Here is a 23,443-nt window from a genome sequence, read left to right on the forward strand (position 1 = left end):
CCTCAGGTACAGTATAAGAAGGCGACTACCTTTAGAAAATTAGATTATAGTAGGAGAGTATATTCAAGTAGAATACTTTCATCTATGCACGACTCAGTCTCACAAGCCTACAAAAATAAATAGAGGAATATAAGTAGAGTAGATTTATATTTCTGAGACACAAACGGCAGGTAGAGACCCAGCTTTTCTACTTCCTGTCGTCAGAATATGACAAAAACAGACACATCCATATTCAACTCAAACTGTTTTCACCGTCATAGAGAGGCGAAGTCCCTCCCTTTCCGGGGACCTCCATGGGATCTTATTTCGGAAAAAGTATGTATTGAGGTCAATGGAGAGAGAAAGGTTATCTTTCGATCCCGTTTGAATTGTGCCACGAATTACACATATGATGTTTGTCAATTTAAAAGATAATGTTGCAAGTCAAAACATTTTAAATGTGTCGTAAAAATGTGAAGTAACACTCTTTTTTTGTGAACCGCTCAATGACCTACAACTCCCGTCTCGCCCCACACACCAAGACGGCCGTCACGTTGGAACATTTCACTTCTTTCTTTCAGAATGAGGCAGAAAGTATTAAAAGAGGTGAAAATCACTCCAAGTCTGGGCACGTTGAGAGCTGTACATACACACAAGGGGAGTTAGTCGGTTCGTAAGAGCCAGCATGCGGGACCGGGATTCTGGGATTTGTAGTCTTTCTAGTTGCGTATTTTTCATAGTCTTATATTTCAACAGTTTTACGACAAACTGTTTCTTTTTTGTCATGGAAATTATTTTTTAAGATTGACAAACATATGTGTACACAATATGTGGCACAATTCACGAATCTTTCTCTCACCATTGACTTCAATACATAGTTTTTCCAAAATAAGGTCCCATGGGGCGGAAGTAGATGGGCGGGACTTCGCCTCTCTATACTGCCGGCTGTTTACGATCACGATTTAGGTTAAAAAAAAAAATCAATCAATTATGCACGAAAGGGAGGGGTAACATTTCAAAGATTCACATTTTTGGATAAAAAAAAAATCATGATAAAAACATTTATATTCTGAGATTAAAGTGATCAATTTATTTATTCTTTAAAGGTGGGGTAGGTAATTTTGGAGAAACCAGCTCGAGTGCGCTAGAATTTGAAAATACACAGCTGGAGAAAATCTGCCCTTTCCTTACAGAGACCCTCCTCCAACACACAGGAACGCGCACATGACCAATGAGGGCACGAGATAAGTTTGTGCACAGATGGAAGGCTGACAGGCAGGTAGGCCATCCAGTTACTTTAGCCGGCTCAGATGATTGGTCGTGCTTTTTACAGCGCCACGGCTTCCACAGATGACATTTTGTTATGGATTTGTTGTCAAAGCATTTAAGATATTAATTGCTATCGGGATGTTAAGAGCATTCCATGGAATATAACAAAGTGTATCTCGAGCCGGTTTCTCAAACTTACCTACCCCACCTTTAAGTAGTAAGAGAGTTAAGGAGAAAATACAATTACATGTTTTATGAATATCTATTAAATTAAAGTGGTCCATTTCTGTATGACTTCTTAAGAGAATATATAGAAATATTTCTTGTAAATTGTTCATCTTTAATCTCCATTAAAAATAACGCCTACTTGAATAAAATATCTCAAAATTAAGGCTCAAAATAGATGCTGCTAATTGAGTGTGTTTTCACTGTTAAATAAACCTGTTGATTAAGACTGACTACCAGCAGATGAAGGTTAATATCGGAGCCTGTTTGTGAATATAGACGTGTTTTTTTGTCACATTTTGATGAACCGTTATCAGACAGCAGCAGCGTCTCCTCGTTCTCCTGGTTTGTATCACGGTGATTTCTCTTGAGTAGAAATCTAAATGTGCTTTTATCCAGCAGACATTTGTATTCTGTGTGTAGGAGATCAAACCCCAAAAATGTCTGGGGTTCAGTGAGAAGGGGGGGGACACTTGTGAGAAGTTTGTGGCAGATTTCTGCTCTGAGGGTGATGGGCAGCGATGGATTTAAAGAAACATTGGCACATTTTAAAAATAAAATATTGGTGGGTTTGAGTTCTGCAGGTATGAGTCTTAAAACCAGGAAATGTGTTCTGCACATCTGGTTCCCTCGTGTTGAATACAATGGGATCTTTTTAATGGTTATTGGTTAGAAATAAGCTCTGTGGTTAACACAAGCTGAAGACATATCAACGTTGAGTTTTAACAACATAAAATACGTCAGTAAATGCCCCATCGTTGTTGCTGAATGAGACTGCTAAATGTCATCACGCCGAACATTAGCGCCTTTAGCTTAGCAGTAGTGATGTCATGTCAACGTTAAAATCATGTGGAGTTTATCCTGCTGAACGAAACCTGTCAGTATCATAATTGTTTGTCACAGAGCTTATTTTCTGCCATATTCCAAAAATCCAATGAAAAAAAAATCACGTTTCTTTTTATAGAGGGAACCATGGAGATGCTACCTTCGGGGTCAGACTACTGAAAAACCTGCAGAACTATACGTGACACAGGCATTTAGTTGGGAGTGTCTGAAGGCGGGGGTTTCCGGATCACCTGACGGGGCGAAAGCGAGCCACGTAGGCGCCGCACGACAGGCAGTAGGGACGCGGCGGCTCTGCGGGGAACTGCTGACAGAGCGAGCAGAGTGGGGGGGGGGCCCGGCGAGGCTGTGGTGGGGGGGGCAGGTGGTGTCGGGCAGCGCGGGGGTCCCAGGAGGAGGAGCTGACAGTCCGAAAGTTGGGTTGGAGGCGCCAGTCGGTGTCGGGGGGGACGTCGAGACGCATCGGCTGGGAAGGGGCGGAGCTCGAGTTAGACGTTAGGTGACCGTTGGTGGGAGGGGGGGCGGAGCGGTGGGGGCGGGACAGGGTTGCGTAGAGACTGTGAGGGGGGGCAGGGGTGGGTCTGGGTCTGGAGAGGGAGGAGGTGTTGCAGGAGGAGAGAGGAGGGGGGAGGCGAGGGGCTCGGGGCAGCGTGCCGTAACTCAGAGCGTGACCTGAGAGAGACGAACGCCCGTCAGACACAGCCAGAAACTGCTGCTGGAGGGGGGGGCCCGCCACCTGAGGGGAGAGGGGGGGGGGGTAGAGTTAGTTGAGGTAATAGGAAAACAAATATTACACTAAGCCGAATGTCTGATAACTCTTCATTGACAGACAGTTTCTCCTTGACCAATCAGAAATGATTTAATAGTCACATGACCTGAAGCTTATGAAAAACAAAATCTGAAAACGTTTAAATAAAGTTATATTTATTTGGTGGTTAGTTCGAGTTTTTTTATTATGAGGTGGTTGTTATGGAGGAGGTGCGTGGAGGCGGAGGGCCTGCATGTTACCTGAGTGTCCCCAGGAGGAGGGGCCCGAGCTGGGGGGCTGTGATCTCTGCAGGGGGGGGTGCTGTGGAGGAGGTGCAGGAGCTGAGGGGCCGAGGTGTCGGGGGGGATGGTGGTGGTGTTGGAGGAGGAGGTGGTGGGAGGGATCTGTAGTGAAGGAGGAGGAGGAGGGAGTGTGCAGGGAGGAGGAGGAGCTGGGGCGGCGGGGGAGGGAGGAGGAAGAGTAGGAGTGTTTGAGGGTCGGTCTGGACACAGAGGGCTCCTTTAGGGGGAGGAAGAGGAGGAGGAGAGAATGGATGGAGGAGAGAATGGATGGAGGAGAGAATGGATGAGAAAGTGGAGAAAGGAGGAGAGAATGGATGGAGGAGAGAATGGATGGAGGAGAGAATGGATGGAGGAGGTACCAAATTAAAACAAGTCAACATGATGAATGAAAAACAGGAGAAATGACAGAAATAAACTTGTATCTCCAAAGATACAAGTTTTTCTAGAAATAAAAAAAACGGTGAAGGTGAGTTTTGATTTGTTATACGTTTTAGATCTGTGCTTTTAACCAGATGAAGGGTGTTATTAATGGACGTCTGGATATTAAGTCATACTTCTAGAAACATTTGGATATTCTCTGAGAATATTCATAAAATACTTGATATTTAAATTTGACTTTTATTTATAGCTGACTGCAATGAAAAGCTCTGTTAATTATCTACAGCGTTTGTTATTATACGTTTAATCAGAATATTTGAGGTGTCTTAAATCTTAAGTACATCTCTCACACAACCTCTCTAAACTGTGTTCAGCCTCAGTAAAGAAGCAGTAAGAGGTTTCTCTCTTCATGTCAGAGTGTGAATCATTGATGAGGATCGATGACTGCAGGTTCTCCGTGTTTTCACTTTAATCCACCCCGAGAGTTTCACCGTCTGATATCTGCAGTCAGACCTCAGCGAGCGCCGGGTTAAAAGCTTAATGGAAGAACTAAATCACTGATAAAAGTTTAATGAGCTGCCCGAGGCGAATCCTGAGGGCAGAAAACCGGCGTACAGCTTGTTACGTTTCACACAGGAGCGTTTGACTGGAGCAGAGACAGATTTAATACTTCCAGAAAATGGAGTGTGTGAGGAATAGAAAGCAGCTATTCTGAGCCTAACATCTCTATTTATACAACAGGCAGCTTTCACTTGAACTATAAGATGTCTCACCTCTGACTTGGTGCGTTTACACAGGTGCAAATAGCTGATAGAATTGTGTTATATATAAAAACTCTATACTAATATACACACCAGAGTTCCCGTTAGCCGGTAATTACCAGACTACGACCGGTAAAATATGCTGAAGACCGGCAAATCTAAATCTCTCCGGTCAAAGTGTCCGGTCAAAAATAATTTCACCTTAGCGCAATACCACATCGGTTGCGCAACTTGCGCCACTGATGTGACTGACAAAAGAGTATGTGACAGACAAGAATAGTCCATTCTAATGTCTAACACTTAATGTGGAGAAAGAGATGTCCTGTATGGGTTGATTGTGCGTTGATCTGTTGGTAATGCCTCGGGGTTCCGGTGGGCATGTAAACAAATGCATAATGCTGCGCTATACTTTGCGGCCTCACCCGGTTGCATAGCGACACTTATTGTTTAGGTGTCTTTTAATAAGCAGGTAGTCATATCATTAGCTAGAAGCTGGATCTGATCGATATGGACATAAACGCGAGTGAAGTCTAATCTGACGGGAGAGAGAGATCAGCTGCTGCTGACGAGTCGACACGCAGCTCTGCATGATCAGCGGTGAGTGGACAAAACACACACTTCAGGTTAGAATATCACACATAGCTATTTTAATGACCTCTCAAACTACCGTAACTAGTTATAGACATGTTTAGTTTTACTGTCGGGTCACTCATCACTGATCCGCGAGCTGCATGAGACTGACGGGCTGTCAGGAGAGGGAGAGAGCGCTCCGTTTATTATCCCCGTGTTATTGTAAGTTACTGTTCACTTTTGAATAATGTAGTTAATCTACTATAATTAGTTTGTTTAATATCGAATCATATCAATTTGTTTTAAAGCTCAATAAATAACAAAGAAGACCTTTGACCGGCACTTTTCAAATTGTGTCCGGAAGATTTAAACTTTAACGGACATGTTGACCGGCGAAAAAATATTCTAACGGGAACTCTGATACACACTTTGCTCTGCCTTTAAGCTTTTATTACTAAACAGCAGACAGGACTTAATTCTAAAATTAGCTCCTCGATGTTCTGAATCCAGAAAGAGCAGTGAATGAAATTGTGGGATTTCCTTTTTTGTGAACTTCTCTTGTCAACTCATCTAACGCAGCGTCCACACGGCGGCGTGCGTTGAAGCTTACTGGTGGGCGTGTCTGAAACTCGACCAACAACCAATCACATGAAGCTCCCGCCAGCTCGGCAAAGCGTGACGTCACCCCATTCAAAGTGAATGGGCAGAAGTGTTGAAGCTTCAACGCTTCTGCCGTGTGGACGGGCCGTTACTGTTGTTGTGTCTGTTATGTGTTTTTGTGGACTGTACTAAAAAAGACAAATAATACATTTATTACAGTTCGAGGAACTTCTTATAATTTCCTTGGACATTTCCATGAATACATTGTCATAACCACAAGAAAACTGTCATCCCATAAAACTGAAGAAGTGTTTTATGAAACAGTTGTGTTGTTATTGATAATTATTATCAAGTAGTAGAAACTGAGAGTCTCTGAACCAGGCTGCAGTTACATTATACAAACACAGGGTGGCACCAGGACGTCAAAGATTTGTTTCTGCATTTTTTAAAAGCTTTTTGTAATATGTAATTTCCCTATTTGTGTTTATGCTTGTACTGTTTGTGTGTATACATGTGTGTACGTGTGTGTTGACTCACGCAGCTGTTTTGGGGTCGTGACCCGGCGACGGTGCCACTCAGGCTGCGTGTGATGCGCCGCAGGTTCGATGCGCTGTAGCTCTCGTCTTCACCTGCCCGCTGCATGGAGGTCAAAGGTCAGTAGGGAATTTTTAAAACAGAATTTAAAAATGTTTAAAAGCCTTGAAATTGGACACACACACACACACACACACACACACACACACACACACACACACACACACACACACACACACACACACACACACACACACACACACACACACACACACACACACACACACACACACACACACACACACACACACACACACACACACACACACACACACACACACACACACACACACAACACACACACACACACACACACCACACACTACACACACACACACACACACACACACACACACACACACACACACACACACACACACACACACACACACACACACACACACACAACACACACACACACACACACACACACACACACACATCACACACACACACACACACACACACACACACACACACACACACACAGTACCTTATGTGTTGCAGCCGGGGATCTGTAGGCGTATCTCTCAATCTCAGCTGTCGGTGTTTTGGATCGTCCTGATCCTGACAGCATTCTTCTCACACCTACACAAAAACACATTATTATATTCGTCATAAATACAGATGCAGGACTAACAGTAGAAGCAGTGTTGTGCGATAGCGACACTACGAGTTAAATGTTAAAGCTTCACACACCCACTTTAAACCAGCTGTACTTCTTCTCATTGTTTCCTACCTGAATCGGTTGGCTGAGGGCTGAGTCTTCTGTTTCCCCGGTGCATGCTGGGAGCCATCAGACTGGCCTGGTACAGCGAGTCCAGCTCCGACAGCTCCTCGTCTCCCGCTGATGCATTCTGGGAGCCGTAGTATCTATTGACGTTCTCTGCCCATCGCTCTACAGGCAGGGCCGCAGTGTAGTCCTGGCTGGGGGGAGGTGGGGGGACGTTGGAGGGGAAGTCAGGTGGCGAGTAAAGGGACGAGCTGATTGGAGGAGAATCGACGACATCAGAGGGGGGTAAGCAGGACCAGCTCCTGGTGGGGGGGGAGGGGGGGGGAGCATGGGGCGGGGCCTGGGGATAAAACGACGGCCCCTTAATCAGACACCTGTCATGAGTACCGCCAGGTGAAGGGGGAAGGGCCTGTGCTGGGGTCCGCTGGGTGGGAAGCTCCACCTCCTCAGGTCGAGGGGGCGGAGCCACATCTCCCAGGTGGACGGATCTGGTTTTGGCAAGGGGTTTCCCAAAGAGAGAGCAGGGGTCTCCAGTCCCTCGTTCCTCGCTGGATGTAGTGCTGGAGACGGGGTCCAACATCGGGCTCTTCTTGGGGGGGAGGGGCTTAACAAGGCAGGGAGGCGGGACCTGTTGGTCCAGACGAGCAGCTGATTGGTCGCTTTCAGTCAGAAGTATTTGGAGCGGGAGAGGCTTTTCACTGCAGAGAGATAGAAAAATCGGGCGGTTTGATTTTGTTTATTTCATTTATAACATCTGTATATTGTAACTTAAGTATTCACAGTAATATGCTTTAAACAACGGCAGATTGCAAATATAAATGAATAAATGTTTGGCAATACTACATGTCACTGGGACACTGAGGAAGTGCACATGTGAGTTGGCCTGCAGTATGTTTGGAACAGATGGTGTCATTTGAGAGCTCCGGCTGGTTGTGTGTGTGTGTGTGTGTGTGTGTGTGGACAATCTCCCACCATGGCACACACTCTTAATAAAGACCGAATAAACTCTAAAGTCATGATAGTGCCCCCTACAGGCCGCCACGTTCATATAGTGCTGCAGGGATGACATAATTCTGTAGAACCAGGAAGATGCTGCCTTCAGGGCGAGACTACAAAAATGAATCCTCCCTTGCAGCACGCTATGCTCCTCCTCGTTAGCTGAGACTACAGGTGGTACCTGGGCTGTTCCTGTTGCTGCTGCTGCAGCAGCATGCGCTGCTGCATGCTGCGCCCTCTCCTCATGCAGCGCTGCAGCCGGACGTGGCTACTCGCTCCGGCCTCAGACGCCGCCAGCTGCAGTTTGGCTGCGGCCGCGTCACAAGACAACAGAAAATACAGAAAGAAACAAAAAAAACAAAAGAGAGGAATGAATAAATAAGGACAAAAGAAAAAGAAAGGATGCAGAAAATAACGTGTTATGATGATTTCATGCAAAAATCTTAAAAAGCAAATATACACCCGACAGAAAACCAGCTGACATGATGGTGGTGTGACTGTGTTTGAGTGAAGGATCAATAACTTTGGATCTCACTGATGAAATGGTAAAAAATATATTCAGACGTTAAATAAACAAAATGATAACCCTAACCCTGCTGTGTCCAATACTTTCACACAGTAAGAACATTGCTTACCAGATTTATTTTAAAGAGAAAATAATAGAATAAGAGCCAAGTTGTAAAGTACAGTATTTTTGTGAAAGAGACACTGCTTCTCAGGCACGACTCACTTGTTTGCTTCTCATCTAAAAGTTTGTTGAACTTTAAATATTTGACACTTTTCCCTCATTAAGCTGTTAATGATGTGACACCATTTTGTATTTCTCAATCTGATTTTATCAGTTTAGAATCTGTTTTTGTGTCAGCTGCAGCGACCACGTGTGTGTGTGTGTGTGTGTGTGTGTGTGTGTGTGTGTGTGTGTGTGTGTGTGTGTGTGTGTGTGTGTGTGTGTGTGTGTGTGTGTGTGTGTGTGTGTGAATCTCCCTCTGGTTACCATTAGCAACAAAGCAGAAGGTTGGTGGGCGGGGGTGCGGTGACCTCATTCACAGTGTGATTATTTGGTATGAGATACTGAGTGTGTACGTGTGCGTGAGGGTGTGTGTGTGTGGGAAGAACTTACAGACGGCATCGTTGACGGCCGTCAGCGCTGCCGTGACCTCGCCCGCCTGCTCCAGACGCACAGTCTGATCCAACAGAAGCTCCGCCTCCGACACACACCTCTCAAAACCATCACCTTTACCTGCATGCCCACACACATATAGTTACAAATATAGTTAGCTTGCATGCTAACATGTCAGAAATTATGTTTTCAGCCTCTCAAATATGGATTGCATACATTATATTTTCTCATATTCAAAGCTTCAAAACAACTAACAACACAGTTTAAAGTGTAGAGCAGCCAGTGCAGCGTACTACACACACAGACACAAAACACACACGCGCTGAAATGACTGCGTTGTCATTCTGTCTTTTGTCTGTCGGCCTTTTTAGATGCTCAATGGGGAACATTCCTACACACACAAAATACAGCAGTTTAAATTAGATTCTAGTGACAAAGAAAAAGTGCACGAGTGTGTCTGTGTGTGCTGGTGTTAGCTTATGTGTACCCTGGATCTGCAGTTGGTCCAGGTCCAGGTACTTGCTGGGTCTGGGGTTGAATCCCAGCGCCGCCTCCTTCTCTTTCTCCTGCCTCCGCTGCGTCTCCTCCTCCCGGGCTCTCCTCTGCACCTCCTCCTGCAGCTCGTCCAGCTCGCTGCGGCCTGCAGGGGGCGCTGCTTCAAATACACACACACACACACACACATAATGTCATCACTGTGGACTACGGCAACAAGACGGGACAATTTACAGCGTTCTCAGATACACATATTTCTCACGCTTCCTGCTCCTGGAATCAAAAACGTGTTGGAGTATTTTAGCTGCAGTATCGACGTTGGCTGTGCATGTTACTTTTTTTTAAAGGAGTCAACTACAACCGAACTATTGGAGCTAATGTTGGCGCAGTTTGGCGTTGTTAAAAAGCCGCCGCTTTCTACTGCGGCTTTTTTTAACAGCAACTCTTTTTATAGGGGCGCGAGCTGGTGATAAAAGGCTTTAGTTAAGTTTGCATTACCAGTTGTTTAAACATGCATTAAATCAGGATTCTACTGCAAGCACAGCTCAGGTTAGGCATGTACGTTACTTTTAATTTTAAGAAGAGTCCAGTCGATCAGAATAAACATGCATAGGAAGTAAATGGACCTAAATCATGGATGTATAATAAGAACTGGATACAGCGTGGGAGGCGGGGTCTCGTTCTTTCCTATGAGAGCTGCTCATTGGCGCATGAGGACAAAATGGCCCAACTTTTGAGAGAGCGAAACGTCACAGATTACCCATCATGCCTGGCTGTCAGAGCAGAAGAACCCGTATGTGCCAAACCCCGAGGAAGTGCGCCGGACTCTGTGCCAATATTCGTTGTGTCCAAACGGCGGTACTGCAACTCCTGTATCAGTCCGTGACGTCACCCGGCCCAAAACTACTTTTTCCCATTGACTAACATGGGGAAAGAGACGTCTGTAAATCGGTGGATACTTTTTTCTTAACTAAATAAACTACCCAGTATGAACATTTGTATAGACCTTATTAGAATCATTCGGTCCTTAAAGTTGTAAAATGCACTAAAAGCCGAATCTAGATTGATGTTCTCTCTCCATTCATGCTACTGATCCGAGAGTGGGAGCTCGGGGGGCGGGGCTTAAGGGGCGCATGTTCTGTCTCTTTCCCCATGTTAGTCAATGGGAAAAAGTTGTTTTGGGCCGGTGTCACGGACTGATACGGAAATTGCAGTACCGCCGTTTGGACACAACAAATATTTTCATCAGAGTCCGGCGCACTTCCTGGGGGCTTGTCCTAAATACTTGGACTTTAATACAGAAAGTCAATAGAAGGATACACAAAGAGAAGTGAGGATCGTACCGAGGCTCCCCCTGCAGGAGGAGGTGTGCTCCTGCAGCAGAGCTCCACTGCTCTTTGACCGGATGTTCTTCCATGATGGTCCTGAGGAGGAGGAGGGAGGCTTCTTCACAGCACACTCCCTGAACACAAGAGACACAGAGAGAGAGAGAGGATATTAGGGCTGCACATTAAATCAATTATCAATCCATTTCCGTACCCCAGGAATGAGGAATCTGAAGGGAGGCAGCATTTTAATTGTTAAATGCTCAGTAAATTGTACAGAGTTTGGTTGGGGGTTAGTATTTAAGAGTGTAATGGCGCATTTCCACTGCAGCATGTAGCACGGTTTAAGCGTGCTGTGCCAAACCCGGCCCGTTTTTTGTTGCGTTTCCACTAGGGGTAGTTCCAGCTAACGGGTACTTTTTCACAGTTTTTCTGGCTCTCCAAAATCCAGGTTCTTTCCGGGCCAACAACCGGGCTGAGTATGCTAAACTAGTGAGAGAATCGCTGGCAAGGGGGCTACAAGAAAATGAACATATTTTATGGTGATTTAATTGTAATACACGTTTCAAAATGATGCCGAAGTAACAACATACTGATACCGGTTAGTAAAAACCATGAATTAATGCTTTGACAAGTCTGCAGACAGACGGCAGGCGAAAAACCTTTTAAAATGCGTGTTTTCTGAATGGAGATCGGCTAAGCTAACGTTGTATATGCTCCGACCGTCCACACTCACAACAACGGCCTATACAGACATAAATAAACCAGCGACTGTATTCTCCATGACACAGGCAGTCTGTGGTTTGTACTTGTTTAACTTTTGTCTAGTTTCTGAACAGATATGAGGAGCTGTGAGCTCTGAGTGCTAAGAGCTAACGGCTGATGTTGATTTTGTGTTTCGCATTGAAGATGACGTCACGGCTCCGCCTACACTGCGTTACCATAGTTACTGTCCAGTTCCTAAACTGTAATGGAAACGCAGCATAAAGTGAGCCTGGCCTACCAAGGCCTAACTATACCGTACTAAGCCGTGCGAGGCCCTGCAGTGGAAAAGCGCCATTAGACCCAAAAACTAAAGACATATGATGAATTCTAAGGAGGGTTTCAAACTAAGGCAAAAACTACTATTATTTTCAAAATGTCTAGACTTTTGGTCTTAAAATGGTCAAGAAAAAAAGTGAAAAATGTTTAGGAAAAGTCCAAGGTGTCTTGTTTAGTCAGTCCAAAACCCAAAGATGTTAACTTAAATATGGAGATTTCCTGCCGTTCTTTGATTTCTACCATATTAAAGGGTCTGAAAACAACATTTTAATGCAATTTCTTAATGAAAAATGACCAATTAATTAGAGGATTATTTCCCAACCTGTCTCCCAGGTGGAGGTCCAGGCTGACGGGGCTGCTGCTGTTCCTCTCGCTGCTCTCATACCCGCTCTCCATCCTCTGGATCAGTCTGGGGGGGGGAGGAGGAGGAGGAGGAAGTCCCTGTGCGCCTCCTCTGTGGAAGCTGGAGGAGGAGTGGGGGAGAGTCCTTGCTTTCCTCCCCTCCTCCTCCTCCTCATCCTCCCTTGGAGCTCCAGAGTCGGGCAGGGGTGCTCCCAGCGGACTGTACCCCGCCTGCCTGCGCCTCTCTCGGCTGAAGATGCTGTCGATGTTCAGCGCCTCCCTCCGCGGCCTCCACCTCCCGGACCCTCCGGAGCCATCAGACTCCAAGGGGTTAGAGGAGGAGGAGCAAGGGGCGGGGGGGTGGTTGTTAGAGGAGGAGGAGGAAGAGGAGGTGATGGTGGCTGGTAAAGAGGAAGAGGAGGAGGAGGAGAGGGGACGGTTGTGGATGATGTTACTCATCGTCTCCTTGAATTCTCGGAGGCGATTGGTGGATGAGGAGAAGGAGGAGGAAGTTTTGGGGGGGGGACGAGGAGCCTGTTGCTCCTTTAATGTCTCTCCTGGTGGGGGAGAGGAAAGTGAGTGGAGGAGGAGGAGGAGGAAGAGGAGGAGGAGGAGGAGGAGGAGGAGGAGGAGGAATATAACGATAAGAGAGGAAGCAAGGAGGGAAAGGAAATAAGTTAAATACCATAACAATTCAACCACAAATGGAGATAACATAAGAGTGATGAGAATTGAATGAAAAATGATTAAATATGGGTAAAAACAAGAAATAATCAAAGCGAAACTTTAGCTTATCTCATAAAGAAGCATTTAATGTCTAATTATTATTAAAAAGTGAAAGCTGAATATTTTATTAGAGCCTCACAAAATGTTCTACAACAAGTAGCATCTTTACTTTTACAGGATCAAACCAATTCATTCTTAAAGGTAGGGTAGGTAAGAATGGAGAAACCAGCTCGAGTGCGCTAGAATTTGAAAGAACGCAACCGGAAAAAATCTGTCCCTTCCTTCAGACTTCCTCACAGAGCCCCTCCTCCAACACACACGAACGCGCACATGACCAATGAGGGCACGAGATAAATGTGTGCCCAGATGGAAGGCTGACAGGCAGGTAGGCCGTCCAGTTACTTTAGCCGGGCCGGCTCAGACGATTGGTCGTGCTTTTTACAGCGCCACGGCTTCCACAGATGACATGTTTGTATGTATTTATTGTCAAAGCATTTAAAGTATTCATTGCTATCGGGATGTTAAGAGCATTCCATGGAATATAACAAGTGTTTCTGAAGTGAATTACCTACCCCACCTTTAAGCTGTAGAATAATAAATATTACTGTAGTCAAAAATAAACCTGGTATATATCTATTAAAATTCATTAATAAAGTGCACTTTTATATTTGCTGTTAGTCTTGTTTACAGCTTCTAAAATAACGATATTTACAGGTAAACTTGGTTGTTTCCTATGTTTTTGTGTCGAAGTTATCCGTTTGTCAAATTATTCCATTTTGAGCGATATCACGGTTCACTCTCAATTACAAGTCAAAAATGTTTTCCTGTAAAACACGTCAACACTGAAAACAGAGTTTCTGCAAAACTTCATGCTAGACATTGTATAGATGAGAGAAACACCTACTTCATTTCCGGGCGAAAATTACAGCCCCGCCCACTTTTGGGGGAAAACAACGCTGTCATTTGAATGGCGGTCAATACAAATTCTGAAGTTTTTGCCAATCCGATCAGAAATGTAAGAAAACCGTGGATTTTCTGATCTTCAAAGAGCCCGATTACGATGGCCAGACAGGCAAACAATTACATTAAATCATTTGAAATCGACGATCGTTCTCGATATATGGTTAAATTAAAATCAGTAGGCGAGGCTGTAATTTCTCCAGCTGTTACTCTCATGAACGAGGCGGAAAATAATAGTTTTAACATGCCAACAAGCTGCTGCGTCATTTATTGCTCCTCAAACATTAAAACAAATCCAGAGTTACGTGTTTCTGTACTTCCTCTAAGAAGAAAGGACAGTAACAGAAGAGCTCTGTGGCTTCAGGCTCGATCGCCGTTCAAATGACAGCGTTGGTTTCCCCCCAAAAGTGGGCGGGGCCGTAAAGTGACGTAGATGTCACTCTCATCTGTGGACATCGATCGCCTACTGCTATATTTAACCATATATCGAGCCCGATTGTCGATTTCCAATTTAATGTAATTGTTTGCCTGTCTGGCCATCGTAATCGGGCTCTTTGAAGATCCAAAAATTCACGGTTTTCTTACATTTCTGATCGGATTGGCAAAAACTTCAGAATTCGTATTGACCGCCATTCAAATGACAGCTTTGCTTTCCCCCAAAAGTGGGCGGAGCCGTCATTTTTGCACGGAAGTGACGCATGTGTTACTCTCATCTATACAGTTTGATCGTTTTCTGACCTAAAGTGGTTATTTTGGGAGTGGATGAAAGGCCATAAAGCTTTGGGGGGAAAAAAAACAAGCAAGCATGTTCACAAAATGGATTTGTATTATGACTTGGTGGACAGACATTGACGGGGCATCATGGTAGACTTACATTGAAGTATTTCAATGCTGCAGCAATTAAAAACAAATGTAGCCCCGGTTAGTCACTTAGACATAAAAACATGAATATTAGAAATACATAAGTTACGCTTCAAGAGATCTTGGCCCCTTCACTCTTTAATCCCCGGCCCCTGATTGGCCCCCTGCCTACCCTCGCTGTGGTACCCGGCCGACGAGGCTTCGTTGTCGGGTTTAGATCGACGGTGGCGGCTAGAGCTCCGCCTCCTATCCCCAGCCCCGCCTCCCTTCCTCAGAGATTGGTGCTGCTCGCTGTCCGCCACGGGGCCTTAGCAACAAGAAGCATGGCAACGGATGTTTACAGCCCATCATGCAACACAATGAGAGGAGACGAATGGCAGAGCGTGATAGGCTGCGCAGCAAATACAAATAAACTTGGCAAATCCAAAATGTAAATGAATGATTTAAAATGAATGAACGTTTGTTTTCATACTAAATTACATACATTAACCTCCCATTATTTTTGTAGGAGGACTAACTCGCAGAATAAGTAGATAGAGAGTAATAACTAGATTAATGATTTTGTATATAAAAATGGTAGCGTCGAAAACGCAAAAATGTTTACTATAATATGAAAACAAAACAAAAATTCATATTTGAGAGACTATAAACTGCAATTAAATAATTACAATTATATACATTTCAGGACATTTCGATGGGTTGTTGAAAGATTACCTTGAATATAGTTAGATTTTAATTAAAAGCTTAAAAAAACAAACCTAAAAATGGGATTTTCTTATTGGCAATAAAACAAATTCTGGACCTAAAAATATTTAGTTTTCGCTTGAAAAATGCTTGAATAATTATTTTTTAAAAAGCAACTATTATCACAACTGATATTTAATGAGCAGGGACCCACCTAGGGTCTCCAGGCTGCAGAGAGAGGTGTGCAGGGGTCCGGGGGGGGGGCTCTCGATGATGGTTCCCTGGGAGTCAGAGGAGAAGTGAGAGACCAGGGACTCATGGTGCGAGACGGAGGGCTGTCGACACGAATAGCTCTCAGTCGACGAGTCGGTGCGAGTGTCGCTGGAGATCGACTGCTCACGGCCTGAGGAGGGGGAGGGGGGTTAGTAAACGAGTGGGGCCGTCAGTGATGTATTCACGTACACTAACACACACATAAATATGCATCACATCAGACTAGCGATGTCACGATACCTGACATTTTGTGGACGATATCAATACTAGTGAAACGTTACTAGTGAACGTTTGCAAACTGGTCTGTTAGGAAGTGGATCACATGATAAAGGAAGTGGACCACATGACAATAAAGTTGTAATTTAACCTTACTTACCGATACTTATTTTAGATCAAAAGAGCCTGAACACACCATAGTGTTAGCAATGCAGGAAATTAGTCCTGAAACCCTGACATGACTCAGCTGTTTAGCACTTCTCGTTTGGTTGGTAGCCTGAAATAACATCGGTGGCTAACACAAGCTAAAGAGATTTTAACCTTTTGTTCTCGACCATATAATACATCAGTAAAAACCCCAAAGGTTCATTTTTTTAATGGCAAAACCATAATTCTGTCTAACATCAGCCACCTGAACTCGACTTCTATAACTACGTGTGCATTAGCTGTCTTTTAGTTACCTCAGTGTTGTCTGTCATAGTGCAACTACGACTACAACAAGTGCTACCGTTTCCGGTTTAGTTACCTGAACGTTTGCTGTTGTGCTACTACTACGACTCCTAGCTGTGTTGTAGTTACCCGAGTCCTCGCTGTCGTAGCCGGCCTTGTTGAGGTGACGGAGGTCGAGTCGAGAGGGAAGGTCCTGGACGGATACCGGCGTTCCCCTCGGGTCGGCGTACAGCAGCAGCAGGGGCTGGTAGTGGCCCTTAATGCAGCGGGAAACCACGTCCTTCCACTTGGGGCCAATCTGCAGAAAGTGACAATAACATGAGGATGAATCAGAAAGCTGAGGGAAATGCTAAATAAACACCGATATGTAGGAAGCTTGAAACTATTCATTAATGCTCTTACATTTTCAGGTAAATGCAGTTTTGAAGATTTTGCTTTTTAAATCTCAATTAATTATTTGAATCTTGGGTATTTATAACCAACTTTTAAATATAATTCAGTAAAGGATTCAAAGTACCCACACTCAACCCTACACTGTCATATGTTTAGAAATAGCTGACATCCTCCTTTATATATAAAGCTTTCCACGTTAAGTATCATAACAAATCATCAAGTGTAGCTGGCGAGTTTACCAGCTGGAGTAATAATGTCCAGAAAACAGAGCTCAGCAGGAAAAACAGTAAACGCGTGACGGCCGTTTTGAAGAAAAAAACAACGTTGTTTTCCTGATTTCTGTCTGTGAGCGTAACCGAAGTCCTCCTGATTGTTATTCCAACCTTTCCTCCATTTCCCCACCTAAAAAAAAAGTCCCCGATCGCCTTCAGATCTGCTCCGATCTAACAGGACGTCCCGAAGTTGAAAAAACGCCGAGGCATTCGTCAAACCGTGTGTGAAAATGTGTGTGTTAGTGCAAGAGATAGAAAGAGATGTGTTAGCAAAAGTGTCAGGCCTGTGGTGTGTGTGTGTGTGTGTGTGTGTGTTCTGACCACACCCTCAGTCCCATCCAGCTGGACTGATCAACAATAGGGGGATATCCTTGTTTTCACAACCAGCGGAGAGAGAGAGGGACATGGAGGGAGTGAGGGAGTGTGATATCTCATTCCACTAATATTTTTAAAAGGGCAAGAATAATATTTTAAAAAATAGTAAAAATGGAAGAGTGGAAGGAGGTACAGGAAGAGACAGAGATATGACTACAGCATGAGGGAATTTCCTTTCCATGGAACACCACAAACACACCCTGCTGCAGTGAAATCAGATTATTCTAAAAAGGGAGTCTGGCAGCTGCTATTCGTTACAACATTACCGCTTTCGTCCACAAGGGCTGTCAAGATCAACCCATTATTGAGATGTCTGGATTTTAAAAAGGCCCTATTATTATTTTTAGTGTTTTCCCTTTCCTGTAGTGTGTTCTTTAGGTTTTTGTGCATGTACATATCTGCAAAGGATGAAATCCCAAAGTGCACTCCTTTGTGGACTATTGTAACATAATAACATCAGTATGTAACACTTGCGCTTTGTTACGGCCGCCGCCTTCTATCTGCCTATTAACCTGTCTGTAAGTGTTTGCAGCTGTGTGTGTTATATGTATATGAGCTGTGCCATTGCCCAGACGCCTTTGGATGCAGGTTTCCTGTCCCCCCCCGGTAGGCTTGACCGAAGGTCTGGATTGGAGCAGGCCGGGCTCGACTCTCCTTCCCGGGACAACTACAAGACCGTGTGCACCGTGTTAGTCGAGAGAGGTCTGCATCTGTGGCAGATGTCTCTCGGTACTCTCTCAGTACATCCTGTGTTAATTCTGTGTTAGTTCTGTTAACAGTCGTTAACTAGGTTGTGTGTATATTTTGTGCTTGTTCTTGTAACATTGTTTATCTTGTAATACAAACGTTTACGGAGGTTAACTTGTAACCAGGCTGTGTTTTGGTGACTGCCTATTTTTGTTAGCCTCCTTATTTGTATTCCACTTTAGAAGTGAGATTTTCTTTAGGTTATTTTGTTGTTATTTATTTTGTTTATATTAACTCTTATTTAAAGAGTCTCCCTTAGTTCCTTTTGTTGTTTGTTTAAACTGGTACATTTGTGGCTTTTTGTTTTGGATTGTGGCTGTTTGTTGCCAACTTTATTGAGCACTCTCAATAAAACAACTTTCAATTGATCAATTCCAACTGGTTATGTTATTTTCCACTTTCCACGAGCCGGGACGTAACAGCTTCTATTGGCTAGCGCTCCAACACATTGTACGTGATAGGCTAAGGGGTGGGACATCTCTAAGCGGTTGACCGATCACAACAGAGCCAGCCAGCTAACCAATCAGAGCAGACTGGGCTCTGGTTTCAGACAGAGGGTGAAAAGAGTATGAGAAATAAAGAGCTGTTTGAACATTAAAGCATGGAGACATGTCACAGTAGAGACACTACATACTGATATGAACCTGATACTGAGCATAATAGGGCACCATTAAGTAATTTGGAGACTTGGGTATTATTATTGAGCCTCCTTAAGTGAAACTCTATCTAAAACTAACTTCACAGCGGTGCCTCATTTGTCCACAGCGAGGCTGCCAGGACACCCAAAATGTCTTGATTAGTGTACTGTTTATATTCCCGTTGCATGAGTGAACATACCTCCTTGACGTGTGCATCGTCGAAGTACATCCATCGGCGGATCTTGGTCTGGAAGAAGAAGGTGGAGTAATGTTTCCCGTAGTAACACACCATGCCGACCAGGTAGAGCTCCGACTGACGGGCCTTCTCCTCCGTCACCCTGTAAAACAACTGCAGAGAGAGCAAGAGTTCAGTGAAGCCGCAAAGCATATTCTCTTATTTCTATACACTGATTAATCTGGCTGCTTTATCTAATATATCATTCCAATCACTTGCACTATTTCACGTTTTTACTATTTTTCCTTTTGTATTTACTTGCACTATTTTCTTCTGTGTTTGTTTGATTGTGTTGCACTGTTGGAGGAGCCTGTGACCTAAGATTTTCATCGTCATAACTAAACTGTAGCTATGCACACGACTAATAAAAGCCTTGAACCTTGATGACACATATTTTTATTAAAGCGATTGTTAAAATGATTTTTTTATTAAATGCTTAGGAAGGAAAAATGCTATCACTACGTGTTAAAGGTGGGGTAGGTGATTCACTTCAGAAACACCAGTTATATTCCATGCAATGCTCTTAACATCTCGATAGCAATGAATATATTAAATGCTTTGACAATAAATACATTAAAACATGTCATCTGTGGAAGCCGTGGCGCTGTAAAAAGCACGACCAATCATCTGAGCCGGCCCGGCTAAAGTAACTGGATGGCCTACCTGCCTGTCAGCCTTCCATCTGTGCACAAACTTATCTCGTGCCCTCATTGGTCATGTGCGCGTTCGTGTGTGTTGGAGGAGGGGCTCTGTGAGGAAGTCTGAAGGAAGGGGCAGATTTTTTTCGGTTGTGTACTTTCAAATTCTAGCGCACTCGAGCTGGTTTCTCCATTCTTACCTAGCCTACCTTTAATGACTGATTTAGGAATCAGAAATTGAATTCATCCCATTACATTGAATACATTTGATACACCTTTTTGAAAACACAAGTCAGTTCTTGATCATTTTTATTTGCATTCAGATCTTGTTCACTCCTCCTTCCCCACTCTAACTAGTCCACTTCCACCTTTTCCCTACTCCTCTCTCCTCCTCCCTCTTTCTGCCTCATTTACTTTGTCCCAGTACATGGAATACATTCAATACTCCTTCTCGTTTCCAGCTGTGTGTGTTTAAAAAGCCTGCATACATTCCCCTGTCTCCTCTCTCGTTCCCTTGCCTCCCTCCTCATCTCAATATATTATAATAATAATCAATTTGATTTATAAGCACACTTTTCATTTGAGAAAACAAAACTCAAAGTGCTACAGAGTAAAATGGTGGAAACAAAACAACAATTCTAAAGCACCACATATTAATATCTCCTGCTCCGATGTGTGTGTGTGTGTGTGTGTGTGTGTGTGTGTGTGTTCAAAGTCCTCCGTACATCTCCGAGGTGCAGGCAGGTCCCCAGGGTGTGGATGACGTCCTCGGCCAGGTCCGACTGCTCCGAGTCCCAAACCAGGCCGATGGTGATGATCTCCGGACTGTTGAGGAGGACCCGGGCGATACGGAGCTGCTGGCCACAAGCCTCTGAGGAGGAGGAGGAGGAGGAGGAGGAGGAGGAGGAGGAGGAGGAGGAGGAGGAGGAGGAGGAGGAGGAGGAGGAGGAGGAGGAGGAGGAGCGATACTTGGTAAGAACCAGTGCTTTACTCTTCACAGTTTTAAATCACTGGTTCTTACTATCATAATGGTTCAGGTATTGTGCGACCATGTTGCCAATGAGGGGGAGTGATAATGTCTGTAATATGTTGATAATGTTAGTACGTTATGAAAATCGATAGCATCAAGAAATCGTATGTCCTTCTGGTTTCCAAGGAGGGCATGTATGATTAACCCTGATGTACAACAGGTGCAGTAAGCATCTCCATGTATGTCCTATTTATGTTATATAGAGGCGAAGTCCCTCCCTTTCCGGGGGAGCTCCATGGGACCGTATTTCGGAAAAAAGTATGTATTGAAGTCAATGGAGAGAGAAAGATTATCTTTCGATCCCGTTTGAATTGTGCCACGAATTACACATATGATGTTTGTCAATTTAAAAGATAATTTTGCCAGTCAAAAAAATAAAAATGTGTCGTAAAACTGAAGTAACACTTTTTGTGTGAACCGCTCAATGACCTACATCTCCCGTCTCGCACCACACACCAAGACGGCCGTCACGTTGAAACATTTCACTTCTTTCTTTCAGAATGAGGCAAAAAGTATTAAAAGAGGTGAAAATCACTCCAAGTCTGGGCACGTTGAGAGCTGTGCATACACACAAGGGGAGTTAGTCGGTTCGTAAGAGCCAGCATGCGGGACCGGGATTCTGGGATTTGTAGTCTTTCTAGTTGCGTATTTTTCATAGTCTTATATTTCAACAGTTTTACGACAAACTGTGACTTTTTTGACATGGAAATTATTTTTTAAGTGACAAACATCATATGTGTAATTCGTGGCACAATTCAAACGGGATCAAAAGATAACTTTTCTCTCTCCATTGACTTCAATACATAATTTTTCCCAAATAAGGTCCCATGGGTCGGAAGTAGATGGGCGGGACTTCGCCTCTCTATTTCTGTGGGAAAAAACAAACTGTGAAGAGTATTGTTTTGGTGTTTATTGTAGTGTTTTTAATGTGGTGTTTCTTACAGGACAGCTGCGCAGGTCTCCCATGCTGGCATTACGCAGCAGCTCACCAAACATACCAGGAGTGGCTTTCTCCCTCGACTCTAACATCTTCACTGCCTGGTTACTGAGGAGGGGGAGGAGAAGAGGGGCGGGCAAGGAAGGGATGGAGAATGGAGGAAAGAGGTGGAAAAAGGAGGGAGGAGGATGATGAAGAGGGAAGAGGAGAGATGTGATTTTCATAGCTGCAGTTTATGACACTTTTGAGTCATGTCATTTATTTTTTTCTATTCAAATCACAGAAAAAAGCCACAGCTCTTGACATTAAGGTGGCAAAACGTTTCAACACCCCCTCCCCCTTTCTGTTATGGTTGCACAATTGTTGACGCACTTCCTGTGTGTATACAAAACACTAATGTGAATAAGAGTTAAAGCACAATCCCAACAAATCACCTCTGTGTGTGTGCGTCTGTGAAGATGAAGAGAGCAATTAGTGGGTTGCCTTGGTGACCCCGAAATGTAACCTAGCGACAGGAATGTGTATGTGTGGCCTCAACTTACTTCTTCTGAGATGAAAGCTACTTATAGTCTCACACACACACACACACACTTACCACAGGGAGGTGGTGGAGATGTAGTGGACCATTTGAATGAAGGGCAGAGGATCTGAGGACGCTCCACAGCTGCTGCACACACACTGAGACACACACGCACACACACACACACACACACACACACCAGGTTAACATCACATCTGACAATTAAACTTGAAAAAGTGTTTTTATATCAAAATCAATATGGAAAAGAAACGGGATGAAAATAGAGATGTAACACTAATAGATGTATAAAACCAGATGAATGGGTAATGATGATGCAATGGTTGGTTAACCTGTCTCCATCTCACCTGTTCATAAAGCATCATGGCGAACTTCTGGTGGGGGATGCAGTGTCGGGCGGTGCAGATGTCTTCTTTGGTCTCGTCTGAGATGTGGAAGTGAATCCTCATCAAGATGTTCTCCTGCAGGAACAGAAACATTACATCTGGTTACACCAAAACACCTCAATGTACCGTTACAGGAAATGTATTTTTGTCAAATGTTTGCAGGTTAAGCGGATGCACAACCCTTCAAAAGAATTCACCCCCGAGTGATTTTACAGTGTGGTCTTACAAAGCACTCTGCAGCGTCGTCCATGATGCCCATCTGAAACCTCTGCTCGTCCTGGAAGGTTTTGGCAAGCGCACTGCGCAGAGCGTCGGACGGTAATACTTTCTCACTGCTGTACTGAAACTGGGCAAAGATGCTCTAAAGATACAGACAAAGAGACAGAGAGGGAGTTAGAAACAGGAAGCTGCTCTGGGGTCAGTTTTAAGGGTCTTAAGGATTCTCACCTTCAGAGCACAGAAAATGCACGAGTCCTCCATGCACTTGTGAATGGTGAGCTGACGGAAACTACGTCTGAAGATATCGAGGTGCCACAGAACCTGAAGGACACAATATCAACAAGACAATGAAATAAAGATTTAAAGGCTGTAGACACAGGCAGAACCAGCGTTTCGGCCAGGGGGGCGTCTTGCCGTCGAGTTTGTATCGCTTGAAATGACAAAAAGGACACGGACATCCATCTGTTGGAGGGGCAAAGGAGTCTGGTGGGATTATTTTCAACGCCAGCAAAGCGTGTTCCTGTGACGGAAAGTGTACTGCCGG

The 23,443-nt window shown here is 44.3% G+C and overlaps 1 protein-coding gene across 1 annotated transcript; it reads right to left on the reverse strand.

Annotated features, from left to right (window-relative positions):
- Positions 1 to 130: 130 nt before the first annotated feature.
- On the reverse strand, positions 131 to 23,220 carry LOC117534828 (inactive ubiquitin carboxyl-terminal hydrolase 54-like; the record flags this gene model as incomplete). The annotated part of the gene is given in 19 exon segments (XM_034199061.1): positions 131 to 3,052; positions 6,213 to 6,311; positions 6,763 to 6,857; positions 7,009 to 7,700; positions 8,180 to 8,306; positions 9,119 to 9,238; positions 9,606 to 9,773; positions 10,957 to 11,075; positions 12,302 to 12,878; positions 15,041 to 15,175; positions 15,767 to 15,955; positions 16,621 to 16,789; positions 19,116 to 19,265; positions 20,515 to 20,658; positions 21,762 to 21,864; positions 22,352 to 22,434; positions 22,642 to 22,755; positions 22,907 to 23,041; positions 23,128 to 23,220. Coding segments are annotated over 19 exon segments (3,819 nt in total), but the record flags the coding sequence as incomplete, so codon positions are not given.
- Positions 23,221 to 23,443: the final 223 nt, after the last annotated feature.

The sequence above is a fragment of the Gymnodraco acuticeps genome, unplaced genomic scaffold (genome assembly GCF_902827175.1).
Source record: "Gymnodraco acuticeps unplaced genomic scaffold, fGymAcu1.1, whole genome shotgun sequence".
Lineage (NCBI taxonomy): Eukaryota > Metazoa > Chordata > Actinopteri > Perciformes > Bathydraconidae > Gymnodraco > Gymnodraco acuticeps.